The sequence below is a fragment of the Blennius ocellaris genome (assembly GCF_963422515.1).
Source record: "Blennius ocellaris genome assembly, contig: SCAFFOLD_361, whole genome shotgun sequence".
NCBI lineage: Eukaryota > Metazoa > Chordata > Actinopteri > Blenniiformes > Blenniidae > Blennius > Blennius ocellaris.
The window spans coordinates 5504-22631 of record NW_027662237.1 but is presented as its reverse complement, the minus strand read 5'-3'; the positions used below and the strand labels follow the sequence as shown (position 1 = coordinate 22631).

Sequence of the window (17128 nt, the reverse complement as noted above, 5' to 3'; positions counted from 1 at the left end):
TGGTGGTCCAGTACTGGTTCTACCTGTACTGGTGGTCTGTACTGGTGGTCTGTACTGCCCCCGGTGGTCCAGTACTGCCCCGGTCCTGTCCTGGTCCTGGTCTCAGTGTTTCCTCCACAGTGACCGGTTGAAGAGTCCGGTCCGACCCGGGGAGACGTCTGGACGCAGTGAGACGGAACCTAGTGAGTGTCCTGGTCTGGAGGTCTGGGGAGTCCAGCAGGGTCTCACTGTGTGTGTGTGTGTGTAGACGCGGACCCGGCAGACCGTCAGAGGAAGCAGACCCTGAACCCCCACGTGGAGCTCCGTAAGTGTTCCGGTTCCCCACAGGTTGTCCTCAGGCCGTCCGTCTCAGCCCGCTGTCCCCCCAGAGTTCTCGGACGCCAACGCGCGGTTCTACTGCCGGGTGTACTACGCCCAGGCCTTCTGCCGGATGCGGGCCCAGGTCCTGGAGAGCAGCCAGGACCACTTCGTCCGCTCCCTGTCCCACTGCGTCCACTGGCAGGCCCGGGGGGGCAAGTCCGGGGCCGTGTTCTACGCTACCGAAGGTCAGGACCCGGACCGGGACCCGGGCCAGACCCCGCTCTGGACCGGGTCCCGGTCTGACCCGGTTCCTGTCCCCCTCAGACGACCGCTTCATCCTGAAGCAGATGCCCCGGCTGGAGGTCCAGTCCTTCCTGGACTTCGCGCCCCACTACTTCACCTACATCACCGGGGCCGTGCAGCAGAAGGTACCGCCCCCCCCCCCCCCAGACCCCCAGACCCCCAGACCCCGGTCTCCACTGACCCCCATGTGTGCCCCCAGCGGCCCACGGCGCTAGCTAAGATCCTGGGGGTCTACCGGATCGGCTACAAGAACTCCCAGAACAACACGGAGAAGAAGCTGGACCTGCTGGTCATGGAGAACCTGTTCTACGGCCGCAAGATGGCCCAGGTGAGCTGGGGGGGGGGGGGTCCTCGGGTCCTCGGGTCCCGGGACCGGCTGAGGTCTGACTCTGGTCCGCAGGTGTTCGACCTGAAGGGTTCCCTGAGGAACCGCAACGTGAAGACGGACTCGGGCAAGGAGAGCTGCGAGGTGGTCCTGCTGGACGAGAACCTGCTGAAGCTGGTCCACGACAACCCGCTCTACATCCGGTCCCACTGCAAGGCGGTCCTGAGGGCCGCCATACACAGCGACGCCTACTTCCTGTCCAGCCACCTCATCATAGACTACTCCCTGCTGGTGGGCCGCGACGACGCCACCGGACAGCTGGTGGTCGGGATCATCGGTAGGCTGGGGGGCGGGGTCTGGTCTGGTCTGGTCCTGGTCTGGTCTGGTCTGGTCTGGTCTGGTCTGGTCTGACGGTCCTCTCTCTGCAGACTACATCAGGACCTTCACCTGGGACAAGAAGCTGGAGATGGTGGTGAAGTCCACCGGGATCCTCGGAGGTCAAGGTGAGGGTCCAACCTGAACCCCTGGGTACCAGGTCCAAGTACCTGGTACCTGGTAGCTGTACCTGGTACCGGGACCGGGCTCCGGTCCAGACTGACTCCCTGTGCTTGCAGGGAAGATGCCCACCGTGGTTTCCCCGGAGTTGTACCGCGCTCGGTTCTGCGAGGCCATGGACAAGTACTTCCTGATGGTTCCGGATCACTGGACCGGACTTGGGACCAACTGTTGACACGAAGACCCGGACCAGGTCCAGGTCCAGGCAGAGTCCTGCTGAGTTATTCACACATTATTCTCTTTCTATGCTTTTACTTTGGTGTAACTTCCTGTTTGTACATGTACAGAGATTGTGGATCTATTAAAGCTTGTCCAACACTTCCTGTCTGTCCACCACTTCCTGTCTGTCCACCACTTCCTGTCTCTGTCCACCACTTCCTGTCTCTGTCCACCACTTTCTGTCTCTGTCCAACACTTCCTGTCTCTGTCCACCACTTCCTGTCTGTCCACCACTTTGTCTGTCCAACACTTCCTGTCTCTGTCCACCACTTCCTCTCTGTCCAACACTTCCTGTCTCTGTCCACCACTTTCTGTCTCTGTCTACCACTTCCTGTCTGTCCAACACTTCCTGTCTGTCCAACACTTCCTGTCTCTGTCCACCACTTTCTGTCTCTGTCCACTACATCCTGTCTCTGTCCATCACTTCCTGTCTCTGTCCACCACTTCCTGTCTGTCATCCTCTTCCTGTCTCTGTCCACTACATCCTGTCTCTGTCCACCACTTCCTGTCTGTCCACCACTTTCTGTCTCTGTCCAACACTTCCTGTCTGTCCACCACTTTCTGTCTCTGTCCAACACTTCCTGTCTCTGTCCACCACTTCCTGTCTCTGTCCACCACATCCTGTCTCTGTCCACCACATCCTGTCTCTGTCCACCATTCCTGTCTCTGTCTACCAATTCCTGTCTCTCTGTCCACCACTTCCTGTCTGTCCACCACTTCCTGTCTCTCTGTCCACCACTTCCTGTCTCTGTCCACCACTTCCTGTCTCTGTCCACCACTTCCTGTCTCTCTGTCCACCACTTCCTGTCTGAAGAGACGAGACGTGTGAATATATCAGGTCTTTTATTAACAGACATCATGAAAATGTCGACAGTAACAAAAGTTTTTTTAGTTCATTGAAAAAAAAAGTGGGCTGGACTGAAGAAGGCTCCTCCCACAAAATAACTTAACGAGGGGGCGGGGCCGAGATGTTGCGTCACAAATTAAGAACCGAGTTAGCCGAGAGGAACCGACAGCGAGAACACGTACGAAGCTAAAGATCAAAGGGTCACTAGCACACCATTTAGTTAGCATGTTAACGTTAGCGGGCTAATACGGTGAGCCGGTCGCGGGCGACGCCCCCAAAACCAACCAGCTAACGAACAGAAGCGACACGAGGCAGTGAAGCACCTGGGGAGCGTGACGGGGTATTTACAGGGGGAGGGGCTGTCACCATGGTTACGGCTGCTAACGGGAAATGAGGGGCGGAGCCTCCTTTGAGGGGGCGGGGCCTCAGGCCTCGCTCTCCCCAGCAGACGAGGTGTTCTGCACCTCCTCCTCCAGGATGGGGACGATCAGGTTGTCCTTCGACATCAAGTTGTACTTCATGACGAAGCGCGTGAAGCGGTGGCACAGGAACGTCTCGTTCTGCACACACACACACACACACGCACGCACGCACGCACACACGCACGCACACACACACGCACGCACGCACGCACACACACACACACACACACACACACAACAAAACATCAATAACATGGAGAAAACAGACGTTTTGCTGCAGCAACATACTGGTGTGGAGAACTGGTACTGGTACTGGTACTGGTGTGGAGAAGGTGTTGAGTACAGGTAGAGGTACAGGTTGAGGTAGAGGTAGAGGTACAGGTACAGGTACAGGTAGAGGTACAGGTACAGGTACAGGTACAGGTACAGGTTGAGGTAAAGGTACAGGTACAGGTTGAGTACAGGTAGAGGTAAAGGTAGAGGTACAGGTTGAGGTAGAGGTACAGGTAGAGGTACAGGTAGAGGTACAGGTAGAGGTAGAGGTACAGGTAGAGGTAAAGGTACAGGTTGAGGTAGAGGTTGAGGTAGAGGTAAAGGTACAGGTAGAGGTACAGGTAGAGGTACAGGTTGAGGTACAGGTAAAGGTAGAGGTACAGGTAGAGGTACAGGTTGAGGTACAGGTAAAGGTAGAGGTACAGGTAGAGGTAAAGGTAGAGGTAGAGGTAGAGGTACAGGTAGAGGTACAGGTAAAGGTAGAGGTACAGGTAGAGGTACAGGTTGAGGTACAGGTTGAGGTAGAGGTACAGGTAGAGGTACAGGTTGAGGTAGAGGTACAGGTAGAGGTACAGGTACAGGTAGAGGTACAGGTTGAGGTAGAGGTAGAGGTACAGGTAGAGGTACAGGTAGAGGTACAGGTTGAGGTAGAGGTACAGGTACAGGTAGAGGTACAGGTAGAGGTACAGGTACAGGTAGAGGTACAGGTGCTGCCCCCACCTCGTACTTGTCAAAGATCTGGCGGTGGTGGAAGTAGGCGTGAGAGAATATCCTGTAGATGCGGCGACAGACGGAGCCCAGCTTGGCCACCGACGACTCTTTGATGCTCACCCTGCAGACACGGGGGGGGGGGGGGGGGGGCTGTGACTCAGGACTTGTTTCCATGGCAACAGTCTGAAATCACCCCCCCCACTCACCTGCTGGGGAAGTACTTGTTACTGTTGAGGAGGCAGGCAGCTCCGTCCAGCGTGTGCCTGGTGTAGTCGATGGCTGGACACTGTGGACACACACCAGTCAGGGGGGGGGGGGTAGTGTGTGTGTGTGTGTGTGTGGGGGGGGGGGGGGGTCACCTCTTTGGGCGTCTTGTGTGCAGCACATAAGAAGATCCACTGTTCTGTAGCCGTCATCTGGGTACAAGTGTCTGGATGACACTCACTCTGAGGACGAGAGACACCGTGACACACACAGAGGGAGAGAGAGAGAGACACCGTGACACAGAGACAGACAGAGGGAGAGAGAGAGAGACACCGTGACACAGAGACAGACAGAGGGAGAGAGAGAGAGACACCGTGACACAGAGACAGACAGAGGGAGAGAGAGACACCGTGACACAGAGACGGAGAGAGAGAGAGAGAGAGACAGAGAGAGAGAGAGAGAGAGAGAGAGGCAGAGTCTCCGTTACCATGACGACTCACCTGCAGCTTCACAGCTAACCCGTTGAGCTCCAAACAGAACTGCCTAAAGAACACAGAAGCAGCAGAACCTTGAGAACCAGCAGAGCCTGGAGAACTTGGAGAACCTGGAGAACCTGGAGGGAGGTGTTTTACCGCAGGTGCTCGTACTTCCAGACGCCCTCGTCCTGCCCTTCTGGGGGCTCCAGGATCTTATCGATGTTAGAACAGTCTGAACGGATGTTCTGCTGGATGTACTGGGGGGGGGGGAGGGGGGGGAGGAGGAGGGGGGAGGAGGAGGGGGGAGGAGGAGGGGGGGTAGTTATGGACCAGTCCTCAGTGTCGGTTCCACCAGTCCCTCCAGTCCTCACCTGCTGTACGGCCAGCGTGCTGTCCATCTCCTCGAACGACTCATCTGGCCAGTTGTAGAAGTCCTGCAGTACAAGTACAACTACTCTGTTACTGGGTCCTGCAGTACAAGTACAACTACTCTGTTACTGGGTCCTGCAGTACAAGTACAACTACTCTGTTACTGGGTCCTGCAGTACAAGTACAACTACTCTGTTACTGGGTCCTGCAGTACAAGTACAACTACTCTGTTACTGGGTCCTGCAGTACAAGTACAACTACTCTGTTACTGGGTCCTGCAGTACAAGTACAACTACTCTGTTACTGGGTCCTGCAGTACAAGTACAACTACTCTGTTACTGGGTCCTGCTCTACAAAGTAAAAGTACTCTACAATAGTAACGCACAGTGACTTGTAGACCAGCTCAACAGACTAACAGTCTGTCCCCCAGCATGTAGACCAGACTAAAAGACTGTCCCCCAGCATGTAGACCAGACTAACAGACTGTCCCCAGCATGTAGACCGGCCCAGGGTAACAGTCTGTCCCCCAGCATGTAGACCAGACTAACAGACTGTCCCCCAGCATGTAGACCGGCCCAGGGTAACAGACTGTCCCCCAGCATGTAGACCAGACTAAAAGACTGTCCCCCAGCATGTAGACCAGACTAACAGACTGTCCCCAGCATGTAGACCAGACTGTCCCCAGCATGTAGACCGGCACAGGGTAACAGACTGTCCCCAGCATGTAGACCGGCCCAGGCTGGATCACAGACGCTCCTCCAGGAAATAGACGGAGGCCCCGCTAGCACAAGCTAACAGTTAGCAGGTTCGACCCTTCCTGTTTGCTCCCCTCGGACGGTATTTCCGGGACAAACTCCCGATAAAACGCCGCTGCCAGGCGGGGCGGCGGCGCCCCGAGCCGGGGGCTCCTGGCGGGGCGGTCAGAGGCCTGCCGCGGGACGGAAGCTCACCTTAGCCTTGGTTCCAGGCCGATTCCTCCTGAGAACTGCAGTACCCTCCGCCATGACCATCTCGACAGAATGCCCGGATGTTTGTCAGCTGCGGTGACGTAGGAGCCCCGAACACTCGAAGCTGAGCCGACAGGAGCCGAACAGAGCCGAGCCGACAGGAGCCGAACAGTGGACGCTGAGCCGACAGGAGCCGAACAGAGCCGAAGCTGAGCCGAACGGAGCCGAAGCTGAGCCGAAGCTGATCCGAGCCGACAGGAGCCGAACAGAGCCGAAGCTGAGCCGACAGGAGCCGAAGCTGAGCCGACAGGAGCCGAACAGAGCCGAAGCTGAGCCGACAGGAGCCGAACAGAGCCGAACAGAGCCGAAGCTGAGCCGACAGGAGCCGAAGCTGAGCCGACAGGAGCCGAACGGAGCCGAAGCTGAGCCGACCGGAGCCGAACAGAGCCGACAGGAGCCGAACAGAGCCGAAGCTGAGCCGACATGAACGCTTTTCCTGCAGGACTGTTCACACAGTCTGAGCTGCAGCACCCAGACAGTAGCTAAATATGGCTATCAGCTGTAACTACCAGTGAGCTGGAGCACCATGAGCAGAAGTTCCAGCAGGTCGGTTGAACGGCCTAAACTAGTTCCATGGTTGGTTGTGCAGGACGCTGTTCTGCAGGACGAAGCGTCTTCGAGCCGCCAGGAGCTGAAGCTCGTCTTTCTCACTGGACGTCAAAATGAACAAACTAGAAACATTCAAAGATTCTATTTAAATTTAGAGAATAAAAGCTCCTGTATTTCTTTCAGTAGGAAACTTTATTCAGCCCAGTTGTGTCCTGCAGTCCCTCTGTCCGTCCTGCAGTCCCTCCGTCCTGCTTGTCCATTTGTCAAGTCTTACAGACAAGTGTCCTGGAGGACATGGAACCTTTAAGGAGCGTGAAGAAGAGTCTGGAGCTTCAGGGTGAAACTGATCAAAGCTTTTATTCTTTAACAAAACGTGATTTAATTATTTACAATGAGAAACGTAGAAAAGAAAAAACAGACGAGAAGAAAACGACGTCCATCCTGAGGAATCAGTCCACGTATTTCCCCAGAATGTCTCCGTCACGGAACAGGAAGTAGTCCTGCAGGAAGACAGAAGGGTTAGAGACACAGAGGGAGGGGGGGGGGGGGGGGGGGTGGAGGGGGGGCTAATGACCTTGTCCTCCAGGACGACCTTGGTCCCTCCATATTCGGGCAGCAGCACCTTCTCCCCGACCTTCACGCTGACCGGCTGCGTGTTTCCTTTCTGGAAGAGAAGGACACTGCTCATGCTAATGCTAATGCTAATGCACGTGACCGCCCTGCGAGCACGCAGACTGGACCCTCTGCTGCTAGTGCTAATGCTAGTGCTAGCGCTCACCTGGTTGACGGCCCCGGGGCCCACGGCCACCACGGTGGCCTGCAGCACCTTGCCCTGGGCCTTCTCCGGCAGCATGATGCCTCCCTTAGTGACGGTCTCCGCCGTGAGGCGCTCCACCAGGACCCGGTCGAACAGCGGCAGGAACTTCCTGAAGGCCTGCGTTGCCATGGAGACAGGGACGCATTCCAACGTTTTAGATTTGCAGCACGACTCTACATTTCTTCTGTTGATCTTTTTCCATTTGGCCTGCGGTCCTGTGACCTTTGACCCCCAGCCAGCGAGGGGGGGTCACTTCACCTGCTAGCATTAGTCCCCCGGTGGTGGCTAACAAAACCAGCTAACCAGTTGGTCCACCGCGTCATTAATGTGACAACCTGATGTGGGGGAAACAGGAAGTTGGTCCAACATGACCGGCCCCCTTCACCTCAACATTAACTCACCTGGTCAGGTGAGACCAGGTGAGTCCAGGACCAGAGCCCCTGGACTCACCTGGTCTCACCTGACCAGGTGAGACCAGGTGAGTTAATGTTGAGGGATAAAGTGGCTTTTGAAATGTGTGATTATTGTACCTCCATGTGTGTGTGTGTGTGTGTGTGTGTGTGTGTGTGTGTGTGTGTGTGATGACGAAGTGCTTTGGAGCCAGAGCGCAAAATCCAAGTTTGTTCAACTTCAAAGTATTTTACATGTTTCTGTCGTTACACCCCCTCCCCCCCCCCCCCCCCTTTCCCACCGGACCACCGTGTCTCCTCGGCTCCATGTCAGGAGGTTGCGCTGCTGGTTCGAATCCCAGACTCTCCCGCTGCCGTTGAGCCGCGGGGGTCGCGGGTTCGAGCCCAGCTGCGATCCGCAGTTCGTTACGAACACATGAATGGATGAATGAAGGAAGCCGCGGAGGAACGTCCCGTCGGTCTGTGACCTTGTCAGTTCGCTCTGGACGCTCACGAGCCTTAAAGCGCGTCACGTGAATAAACGACGAGCCCTCGAGCGGGAAGCGCGTGACGAACGAGTTCAGACGGTGCGGCGTGCGGTTCTTACCATGTTGCGGAGCTGTGCGGGTCTACGTGCGGACGCGTGAGTGACACTGAGTGGGGGCGCTCGCTCCACGTGAAGAAGCCTCTAGAACGCGCATGCGCAGTTCGCGCTACGGAGTTCCAGAAGTGTACAAAATAAACATAAAACACTTTTAGACGTAATAAAACGTTGATACAAGAAGAGAGGACGAAAAGTAAACGTTAAAATATTAATTTTAAACCTTTTGACTTGTATAACTGTTGTAATGTTGCACAATGTGACTTTTGACCTTAGTTTTTTTCCTCCAATGGCGCAACAGAAATTTCTGGAACCCTCCGCCCCGGAACGAGCATGACGAAAAGACCTTCGTCAAAACGCTCGTTTCCCCCCGGTGCGGGGTGAATTCCGCCCCGTGCGGTGGTTCCGTGACCGAACCGAGCCGAACCGAGCGGCCGTGACGTCGTGCGGCGCTTTGTTTACGCTGCTGGCGGTGCGGGAACATGCTGAGTGCTCGATCCGGGGCCGCCCGGCCGGTGACCCGGATGTAAAGGAGCACGTGTCCTCCCGCAGAGCTCCGCACGGTCAAATCCCCGCACAGCTCGCACAGCCGTCCTCCCGCACGTTACATCAGAGAGCCGCAGCCGCAGCCGCTTCCTCCCGCAACCTTCTGCCACTGACCCGCAGCACAGGTGAGCCCCGCACACACTCACTGGGGGGCTCGGCGTGTGTGTGTGTGTGTGTGTGTGTGTGTGTGTGTGTGTGTGTGTGTGTGTGTGTGTGTGTGTGTGTGTGTGTGTGTGTGTGTGTGTGTGTGTGTGTGTGTGTGTGTGTGTGTGTGTGTGTGTGTGTGTGTGTGTGTGTGTGTGTCAGTAATGGTGACCACGTGTGTTCCTCTCAGGCCTCCATGATCCAGCACCTGGTCTCATTAGAACCTGGACCACGTGACTCCAGTTTGACCTTGTGACTTGTGACCTGAGGAGAAGCACGTGGGGGGGAAAGGGGGGGTCTGACGATAGGGTGGGGTGGGGGTTCTCTGGAGGTAGTTGTTGGTGGGGGTTCTCTGGGGGTAGTTGCTGGTGGGGGTTCTCTGGGGGTAGTTGTTGGTGGGGGTTCTCTGGGGTAGTTGCTGGTGGGGGTTCTCTGGGGGTAGTTGCTGGTGGGGGTTCTCTGGGGTAGTTGTTGGTGGGGGTTCTCTGGGGGTAGTTGCTGGTGGGGGTTCTCTGGGGGTAGTTGCTGGTGGGGGTAGTTGCTGGTGGGGGTTCTCTGGGGGTAGTTGTTGCTGGGGGTTCTCTGGGGGTAGTTGCTGGTGGGGGTTCTCTGGGGGTAGTTGTTGGTGGGGGTTCTCTGGGGGTAGTTGTTGCTGGGGGTTCTCTGGGGGTAGTTGCTGGTGGGGGTTCTCTGGGGGTAGTTGCTGGTGGGGGTTCTCTGGGGGTAGTTGCTGGTGGGGGTTCTCTGGGGGTAGTTTCTGGTGGGGGTTCTCTGGGGGTAGTTGTTGCTGGGGGTTCTCTGGGGGTAGTTGCTGGTGGGGGTTCTCTGGGGGTAGTTGTTGGTGGGGGTTCTCTGGGGGTAGTTGTTGGTGGGGGTTCTCTGGGGGTAGTTGCTGGTGGGGGTTCTCTGGGGGTAGTTGCTGGTGGGGGTTCTCTGGGGGTAGTTGTTGGTGGGGGTTCTCTGGGGGTAGTTGCTGGTGGGGGTTCTCTGGGGGTAGTTGCTGGTGGGGGTTCTCTGGGGGTAGTTGTTGGTGGGGGTTCTCTGGGGGTAGTTGCTGGTGGGGGTTCTCTGGGGTCGTTTGGTATTAGGTGGAGAGCAGACAGTTTGAGGTTCTAGAGCAGGGGGGGCCATCCTAGTCCTGGAGAGCCGCAGTCCTGCAGGTTCTCGATGTTCCCTGCTCAAACACCTGTTCTCATGAGGTTCTGCAGGAAGCAGACAAGGAACCACTGATTGCTGTATTGATGTGAGGAGAGGTCTAGAACCTGCAGGGCTGCGGCCCTCCAGGACTAGGATGGCCCCCCTGGTCTAGAACATTCTAGAACGTTCTAGAACCTCAAACTCACCTGATGACATGAATCAGCCAGAAGTTCATTACCTGTAACAGTTCCTGCAGTAGAACCCGGAACCTTCGTGTGTGTGTGTGTGTGTGTGTGTGTGTGTGTGTGTGTGTGTGTGTGTGTGTGTGTGTGTGTGTGTGTGTGTGTGTGTGTGTGTGTGTGTGTGTGTGTGTGTGTGTGTGTGTGTGTGTGTGTGTGTGTGTTCAGTCATGATCCAGTGGTCAGATTGTTCCAGCAGGGGCGCTGTGCCCCCCCCCCCCCCCCCCCCCCCTCACTCTTCCTCCCGTGTCCCTACAGACATGTTCCGTTTGGCGGCCGCCATGCGTCACCTGAGGCCGGTGACTCGCTCCCTCGCCCCCCCCCCTCACACGCCGCTACGCCAAAGACGTGAAGTTCGGCGCCGACGCCCGAGCTCTGATGCTGCAGGGCGTGGACCTGCTGGCCGACGCCGTGGCCGTCACCATGGGCCCCAAGGTGAGTCTGTCCCAGGGGACACTGGGCCCCAAGGTGAGTCTGTCCCAGGGGACACTGGGCCCCAAGGTGAGTCCTTGTCCCAGGGGACACTGGGCCCCAAGGTGAGTCTGTCCCAGGGGACACTGGGCCCCAAGGTGAGTCTGTCCCAGGGGACACTGGGCCCCAAGGTGAGTCTGTCCCAGGGGACACTGGGCCCCAAGGGGAGTCCTTGTCCCAGGGGACACTGGGCCCCAAGGGGAGTCCTTGTCCCAGGGGACAATGTGGCTGAAGGAGGGACCGTAGTAAGTGAAGGTAGTAAGTGAAGGAGGGACCGTAGTAAGTGAAGGAGGGGACCGTAGTAAGTGAAGGTAGTAAGTGAAGGAGGGACCGTAGTAAGTGAAGGTAGTAAGTTAAGGAGGGACCGTAGTAAGTGAAGGAGGGACCGTAGTAAGTGAAGGAGGGACCGTAGTAAGTGAAGGTAGTAAGTGAAGGAGGGACCGTAGTAAGTGAAGGTAGTAGGAGGGACCGTAGTAAGGGACCGTAGTAAGTGAAGGTAGTAAGTGAAGGAGGGACCGTAGTAAGTGAAGGTAGTAAGTGAAGGAGGGACCGTAGTAAGTGAAGGTAGTAAGTGAAGGAGGGACCGTAGTAAGTGAAGGAGGGACCGTAGTAAGTGAAGGAGGGACCGTAGTAAGTGAAGGAGGGACCGTAGTAAGTGAAGGTAGTAAGTGAAGGAGGGACCGTAGTAAGTGAAGGTAGTAAGTGAAGGAGGGACCGTAGTAAGGGACCGTAGTAAGTGAAGGTAGTAAGTGAAGGAGGGACCGTAGTAAGTGAAGGAGGGACCGTAGTAAGTGAAGGAGGGACCGTAGTAAGTGAAGGTAGTAAGTGAAGGAGGGACCGTAGTAAGTGAAGGAGGGACCGTAGTAAGTGAAGGTAGTAAGTGAAGGAGGGACCGTAGTAAGTGAAGGTAGTAAGTGAAGGAGGGACCGTAGTAAGGGACCGTAGTAAGTGAAGGTAGTAAGTGAAGGAGGGACCGTAGTAAGTGAAGGAGGGACCGTAGTAAGTGAAGGAGGGACCGTAGTAAGTGAAGGTAGTAAGGGACCGTAGTAAGTGAAGGAGGGACCGTAGTAAGTGAAGGAGGGACCGTAGTAAGTGAAGGAGGGACCGTAGTAAGGGACCGTAGTAAGTGAAGGTAGTAAGTGAAGGAGGGACCGTAGTAAGTGAAGGAGGGACCGTAGTAAGGGACCGTAGTAAGTGAAGGTAGTAAGGGACCGTAGTAAGTGAAGGTAGTAAGTGAAGGAGGGACCGTAGTAAGTGAAGGTAGTAAGTGAAGGAGGGACCGTAGTCAGTGAAGGAGGGACCGTAGTAAGGGACCGTAGTAAGTGAAGGTAGTAAGGGACCGTAGTAAGTGAAGGTAGTAAGGGACCGTAGTAAGTGAAGGTAGTAAGTGAAGGAGGGACCGTAGTCAGTGAAGGTAGTAAGTGAAGGTAGTAAGTGAAGGAGGGACCGTAGTAAGTGAAGGAGGGACCGTAGTAAGGGACCGTAGTAAGTGAAGGTAGTAAGGGACCGTAGTAAGTGAAGGAGGGACCGTAGTAAGTGAAGGAGGGACCGTAGTAAGTGAAGGAGGGACCGTAGTAAGGGACCGTAGTAAGTGAAGGTAGTAAGTGAAGGAGGGACCGTAGTAAGTGAAGGAGGGACCGTAGTAAGGGACCGTAGTAAGTGAAGGTAGTAAGTGAAGGAGGGACCGTAGTAAGGGACCGTAGTAAGTGAAGGAGGGACCGTAGTAAGTGAAGGAGGGACCGTAGTAAGGGACCGTAGTAAGTGAAGGTAGTAAGGGACCGTAGTAAGTGAAGGAGGGACCGTAGTAAGGGACCGTAGTAAGTGAAGGTAGTAAGTGAAGGAGGGACCGTAGTAAGTGAAGGAGGGACCGTAGTAAGGGACCGTAGTAAGTGAAGGTAGTAAGTGAAGGAGGGACCGTAGTAAGTGAAGGAGGGACCGTAGTAAGGGACCGTAGTAAGTGAAGGAGGGACCGTAGTAAGTGAAGGAGGGACCGTAGTAAGTGAAGGTAGTAAGTGAAGGAGGGACCGTAGTCAGTGAAGGTAGTAAGTGAAGGTAGTAAGTGAAGGAGGGACCGTAGTAAGTGAAGGAGGGACCGTAGTAAGTGAAGGTAGTAAGGGACCGTAGTAAGTGAAGGTAGTAAGGGACCGTAGTAAGTGAAGGTAGTAAGGGACCGTAGTAAGTGAAGGTAGTAAGGGACCGTAGTAAGTGAAGGTAGTAAGTGAAGGAGGGACCGTAGTAAGTGAAGGAGGGACCGTAGTAAGGGACCGTAGTAAGTGAAGGTAGTAAGGGACCGTAGTAAGGGACCGTAGTAAGTGAAGGAGGGACCGTAGTAAGTGAAGGAGGGACCGTAGTAAGTGAAGGTAGTAAGTGAAGGAGGGACCGTAGTAAGTGAAGGTAGTAAGTGAAGGAGGGACCGTAGTAAGTGAAGGAGGGACCGTAGTAAGGGACCGTAGTAAGTGAAGGAGGGACCGTAGTAAGTGAAGGAGGGACCGTAGTAAGTGAAGGTAGTAAGTGAAGGAGGGACCGTAGTAAGTGAAGGTAGTAAGTGAAGGAGGGACCGTAGTAAGTGAAGGAGGGACCGTAGTAAGGGACCGTAGTAAGTGAAGGAGGGACCGTAGTAAGTGAAGGTAGTAAGTGAAGGAGGGACCGTAGTCAGTGAAGGTAGTAAGTGAAGGAGGGACCGTAGTCAGTGAAGGTAGTAAGTGAAGGTAGTAAGGCGCCGCCTTGCCTGCAGGGCCGCACGGTGATCATCGAGCAGAGCTGGGGAAGCCCCAAGGTGACGAAGGACGGCGTGACGGTGGCGAAGAGCATCGACCTGAAGGACAAGTACAAGAACATCGGCGCCAAGCTGGTGCAGGACGTGGCCAACAACACCAACGAGGAGGCGGGCGACGGCACCACCACGGCCACCGTGCTCGCCCGCGCCATCGCCAAGGACGGCTTCGACAACATCAGCAAGGGCGCCAACCCCGTGGAGATCCGCCGCGGCGTCATGATGGCGGTGGAGGTGATCATCAACGAGCTGAAGAGCCTGTCCAAGCCGGTCACCACGCCGGAGGAGATCGCTCAGGTAGGGCCGCCGCCGCGCCGCGCCGCTGCCCCCCGCGGGGCGGGAGGGGAGGCGCGGCTCCAACCCTGTCCACGCCCTCAGGTCGCCACCATCTCGGCCAACGGAGACGTGGAGATCGGAGGCATCATCTCCAACGCCATGAAGAAGGTCGGCCGGAAGGGCGTCATCACCGTGAAGGTGAGGGACTGGACCGTCTCTGTCTTCTGTCCGTCTCTGTCTTCTGTCCGTCTCACCGTCTTCTGTCCGTCTCACTGTCTTCTGTCCGTCTCACCGTCTGCTGTCCGTCTCACTGTCTTCTGTCCGTCTCACCGTCTGCTGTCCGTCTCACTGTCTTCTGTCCGTCTCACCGTCTGCTGTCCGTCTCACCGTCTGCTGTCCGTCTCACTGTCTTCTGTCCGTGTCACTGTCTTCTGTCCGTCTCACTGTCTTATGTCCGTCTCACCGTCTTCTGTCCATCTCACCGTCTTGTGTCCGTCTCACCGTCTTGTGTCTGTCCTCTGTCAGGACGGCAAAACGCTGCACGACGAGCTGGAGATCATCGAGGGCATGAAGTTCGACCGCGGCTACATCTCGCCGTACTTCATCAACGCCGCCAAAGGTGAGTCCGTCTGGCCGCCGCGCCGCGCCGCGTGTGTGACGCTGTGCGTGTGTGACGCTGTGCGTGTGTGACGCTGCGCGTGTGTGTGACGCTGCGCGTGTGTGACGCTGCGCGCGTGTGTGACGCTGCGCGTGTGTGACGCTGTGCGTGTGTGACGCTGCGCGCGTGTGTGACGCTGCGCGTGTGTGTGACGCTGCGCGTGTGTGACGCTGCGCGCGTGTGTGACGCTGCGCGCGTGTGTGACGCTGCGCGTGTGTGACGCTGTGCGTGTGTGACGCTGCGCGCGTGTGTGACGCTGCGCGTGTGTGACGCTGTGCGTGTCCCCGCCAGGCCAGAGGTGTGAGTTCCAGGACGCCTACCTGCTGCTGAGCGAGAAGAAGATCTCCAGCGTCCAGAGCATCGTTCCTGCTCTGGAACTCGCCAACCAGCACCGCAAGCCGCTGGTCATCGTGGCGGAGGACGTGGACGGAGAGGCTCTGAGCACGCTGGTCCTCAACCGGTGAGTCCGTCCTCCGCCGTGTCTCCCCGTGTGTCCCCGTGTCTCACTGTGTCCCCGTGTCTCACCGTCTCCCCGTGTCTCACCACGCTCACTGTGTCCCCGTGTCTCACCGTCTCCCTGTGTCCCCGTGTCCCCCAGGCTGAAGGTGGGGCTGCAGGTCGTTGCCGTCAAGGCGCCCGGGTTCGGGGACAACAGGAAGAACCAGCTGAAGGACATGGCCGTGGCCACCGGGGGCACCGTAGGTCTCGTCCCCCCCCCCCCCCCCCCCCCCGTCCACCGCGGGTTAAGGACGCCCCGCTCTGTGTCTGCAGGTGTTCGGGGACGAGGCTCTGGGTCTGGCGCTGGAGGACGTCCAGGCGCACGACTTCGGGAAGGTGGGTGAGGTCCAGATCACCAAGGACGACACGCTGCTGCTGCGCGGCGGCGGCGCGGCGGCCGACGTGGAGCGGCGGGCGGCGGAGATCGTGGAGCAGCTGGAGAGCACCACCAGCGACTACGAGAAGGAGAAGCTCAACGAGCGACTCGCCAAGCTGTCGGACGGCGTCGCCGTGCTCAAGGTGAGGGCGGCGCCGCAGACCCGCCTCGCGTGGCGCCGCCGCCTCGTGTGTGACGTCACGCCTCGTCTGTTCCCAGGTGGGCGGGACGAGCGACGTGGAGGTGAACGAGAAGAAGGACCGAGTGACGGACGCCCTGAACGCCACGCGGGCGGCGGTGGAGGAGGGGATCGTGCCCGGGGGGGGGCTGCGCCCTGCTGCGCTGCGCCCCCGCGCTGGACGCCATCAAACCCGCCAACGCCGACCAGAAGATCGGTGAGTCCCGCGCCACGCCGGGCGCCAGTTGCTCCGGCGCCGTTCTGACTCTGGCGTCTCCTCAGGCGTGGACATCGTCAGGCGGGCGCTGCGTATTCCCGCCATGACCATCGCCAAGAACGCGGGCGTGGAGGGCTCCCTGGTGGTGGAGAAGATCCTGCAGGGGGGGGCGGAGCTGGGCTACGACGCCATGCAGGGCGAGTACGTCAACATGGTGGAGAAGGGCATCATCGACCCCACCAAGGTAGGAGCCAATCAGATCGCTGCAGCTGGGGTTAGCGTTAGCGCTGTGGTTGGCGTCTGACGGCGTCTCCGGTTCTCCGCAGGTCGTGAGGACGGCGCTGCTGGACGCCGCCGGCGTGGCGTCCCTGCTGTCCACCGCCGAGGCCGTCGTCACGGAGATCCCCAAGGAGGAGAAGGAGATGCCCGCAGGCATGGGGGGGATGGGCGGCATGGGGGGGATGGGCGGCGGCATGGGCTTCTAAGCCCCGCCTCCAGACTCTGAACAGACTGAGACGGACGAGTCGGACCGGAGAGACGAGGCTCCGCCCCCGCGTCGGAGCCAGACGTGACGCACAGACCGGGACGATGAGAGCCTGGAGAGTCAACCTCGCCACGCTCACATCGTCATGGAAACGCCACCCCATCACCAAACCACGCCCACTTTTCTTTTTCCCTCAACCGACCAGGTCGACGTCGACCTCGAGCTAGCGTCATGCTAACGTGATGGCGTTAGCATGACGCTAGCTAGCTGAATGTAAGCGGTTACTTTACGTTTTGTCATTTTTCTAGATGGTTTCCTTCCAGATGTTTATTTGTTTCCACATTTAACAACCATGGTGACGCTTCAACTCCAGCTGAGGGGGCGGGGCTTCAGAGTATTTGTTGTCGTGTTTTGGTTAAAATCTTACTTTTTTTTTTTATATCCATGTTCTGATCAGTGAATTAGTCGGCCAGCGTGTCGGCCAGCAGGGGGCGCCGCCTGCCGCTGGGATTTCTTTTTTCTAATTTAATAAATTCAGTTTCTCTGACCGTTTGTCTCTTTCCTGGAAACATTTCACCTCATTGGACTCGTTTCCACGGCGACGCCTGGAACATTGCAGAGGCGGAGCCTGTAGAACGCCCCGGGGCCTGGTTCTGCCCCGGGGCCTGGTTCTGCCCCGGGGCCTGGTTCTGCCCCGGGGCCTGGTTCTGCCCTGGTTCCTGGTTCTGCCCCGGGGCCTGGTTCTGCCCCGGGGCCTGGTTCTG

The 17128-nt window shown here is 57.3% G+C and overlaps 3 protein-coding genes across 6 annotated transcripts; 2 read left to right on the top strand and 1 right to left on the bottom strand.

Moving 5' to 3' along the window:
- Positions 1 to 120: 120 nt before the first annotated feature.
- On the top strand, positions 121 to 1794 carry pikfyve (phosphoinositide kinase, FYVE finger containing; the record flags this gene model as incomplete). The annotated part of the gene is made up of 8 exons (XM_080521437.1): positions 121 to 182; positions 248 to 304; positions 369 to 545; positions 625 to 728; positions 803 to 931; positions 1004 to 1265; positions 1357 to 1431; positions 1543 to 1794. Coding segments are annotated over 8 exons (982 nt in total), but the record flags the coding sequence as incomplete, so codon positions are not given.
- Positions 1795 to 2528: 734 nt separating this feature from the next.
- On the bottom strand, positions 2529 to 8478 carry LOC308148025 (MOB-like protein phocein; the record flags this gene model as incomplete). Of its 4 annotated transcripts, none has more annotated exons than XM_080521436.1 (8): positions 2529 to 3109; positions 3965 to 4076; positions 4162 to 4241; positions 4315 to 4401; positions 4660 to 4702; positions 4792 to 4892; positions 5007 to 5069; positions 7339 to 7506. In XM_080521436.1, the coding sequence occupies 8 exons, from the start codon at positions 7504 to 7506 to the stop codon at positions 2975 to 2977; spliced, it is 789 nt and encodes a 262-aa protein (XP_080377562.1). In that variant the 3' UTR covers positions 2529 to 2974. The 4 variants fall into 4 exon arrangements, with proteins under 4 accessions (XP_080377562.1, XP_080377559.1, XP_080377561.1 ...); XM_080521433.1 differs by lacking the exon at positions 7339 to 7506 and adding an exon at positions 5955 to 6040; XM_080521435.1 differs by lacking the exons at positions 2529 to 3109; positions 3965 to 4076; positions 4162 to 4241; ... (2 more) ...; positions 4792 to 4892; positions 5007 to 5069 and adding exons at positions 6899 to 7060; positions 7135 to 7224; positions 8374 to 8478 and having other exon boundaries at positions 7339 to 7494.
- Positions 8479 to 10693: 2215 nt separating this feature from the next.
- hspd1 (heat shock 60 protein 1) lies at positions 10694 to 16905 on the top strand (the record flags this gene model as incomplete). The annotated part of the gene is given in 12 exon segments (XM_080521438.1): positions 10694 to 10750; positions 10752 to 10868; positions 13639 to 13974; positions 14056 to 14151; positions 14479 to 14572; positions 14903 to 15071; positions 15210 to 15309; positions 15383 to 15628; positions 15705 to 15800; positions 15802 to 15880; positions 15946 to 16124; positions 16207 to 16905. Coding segments are annotated over 12 exon segments (1728 nt in total). The 3' UTR covers positions 16366 to 16905.
- Positions 16906 to 17128: the final 223 nt, after the last annotated feature.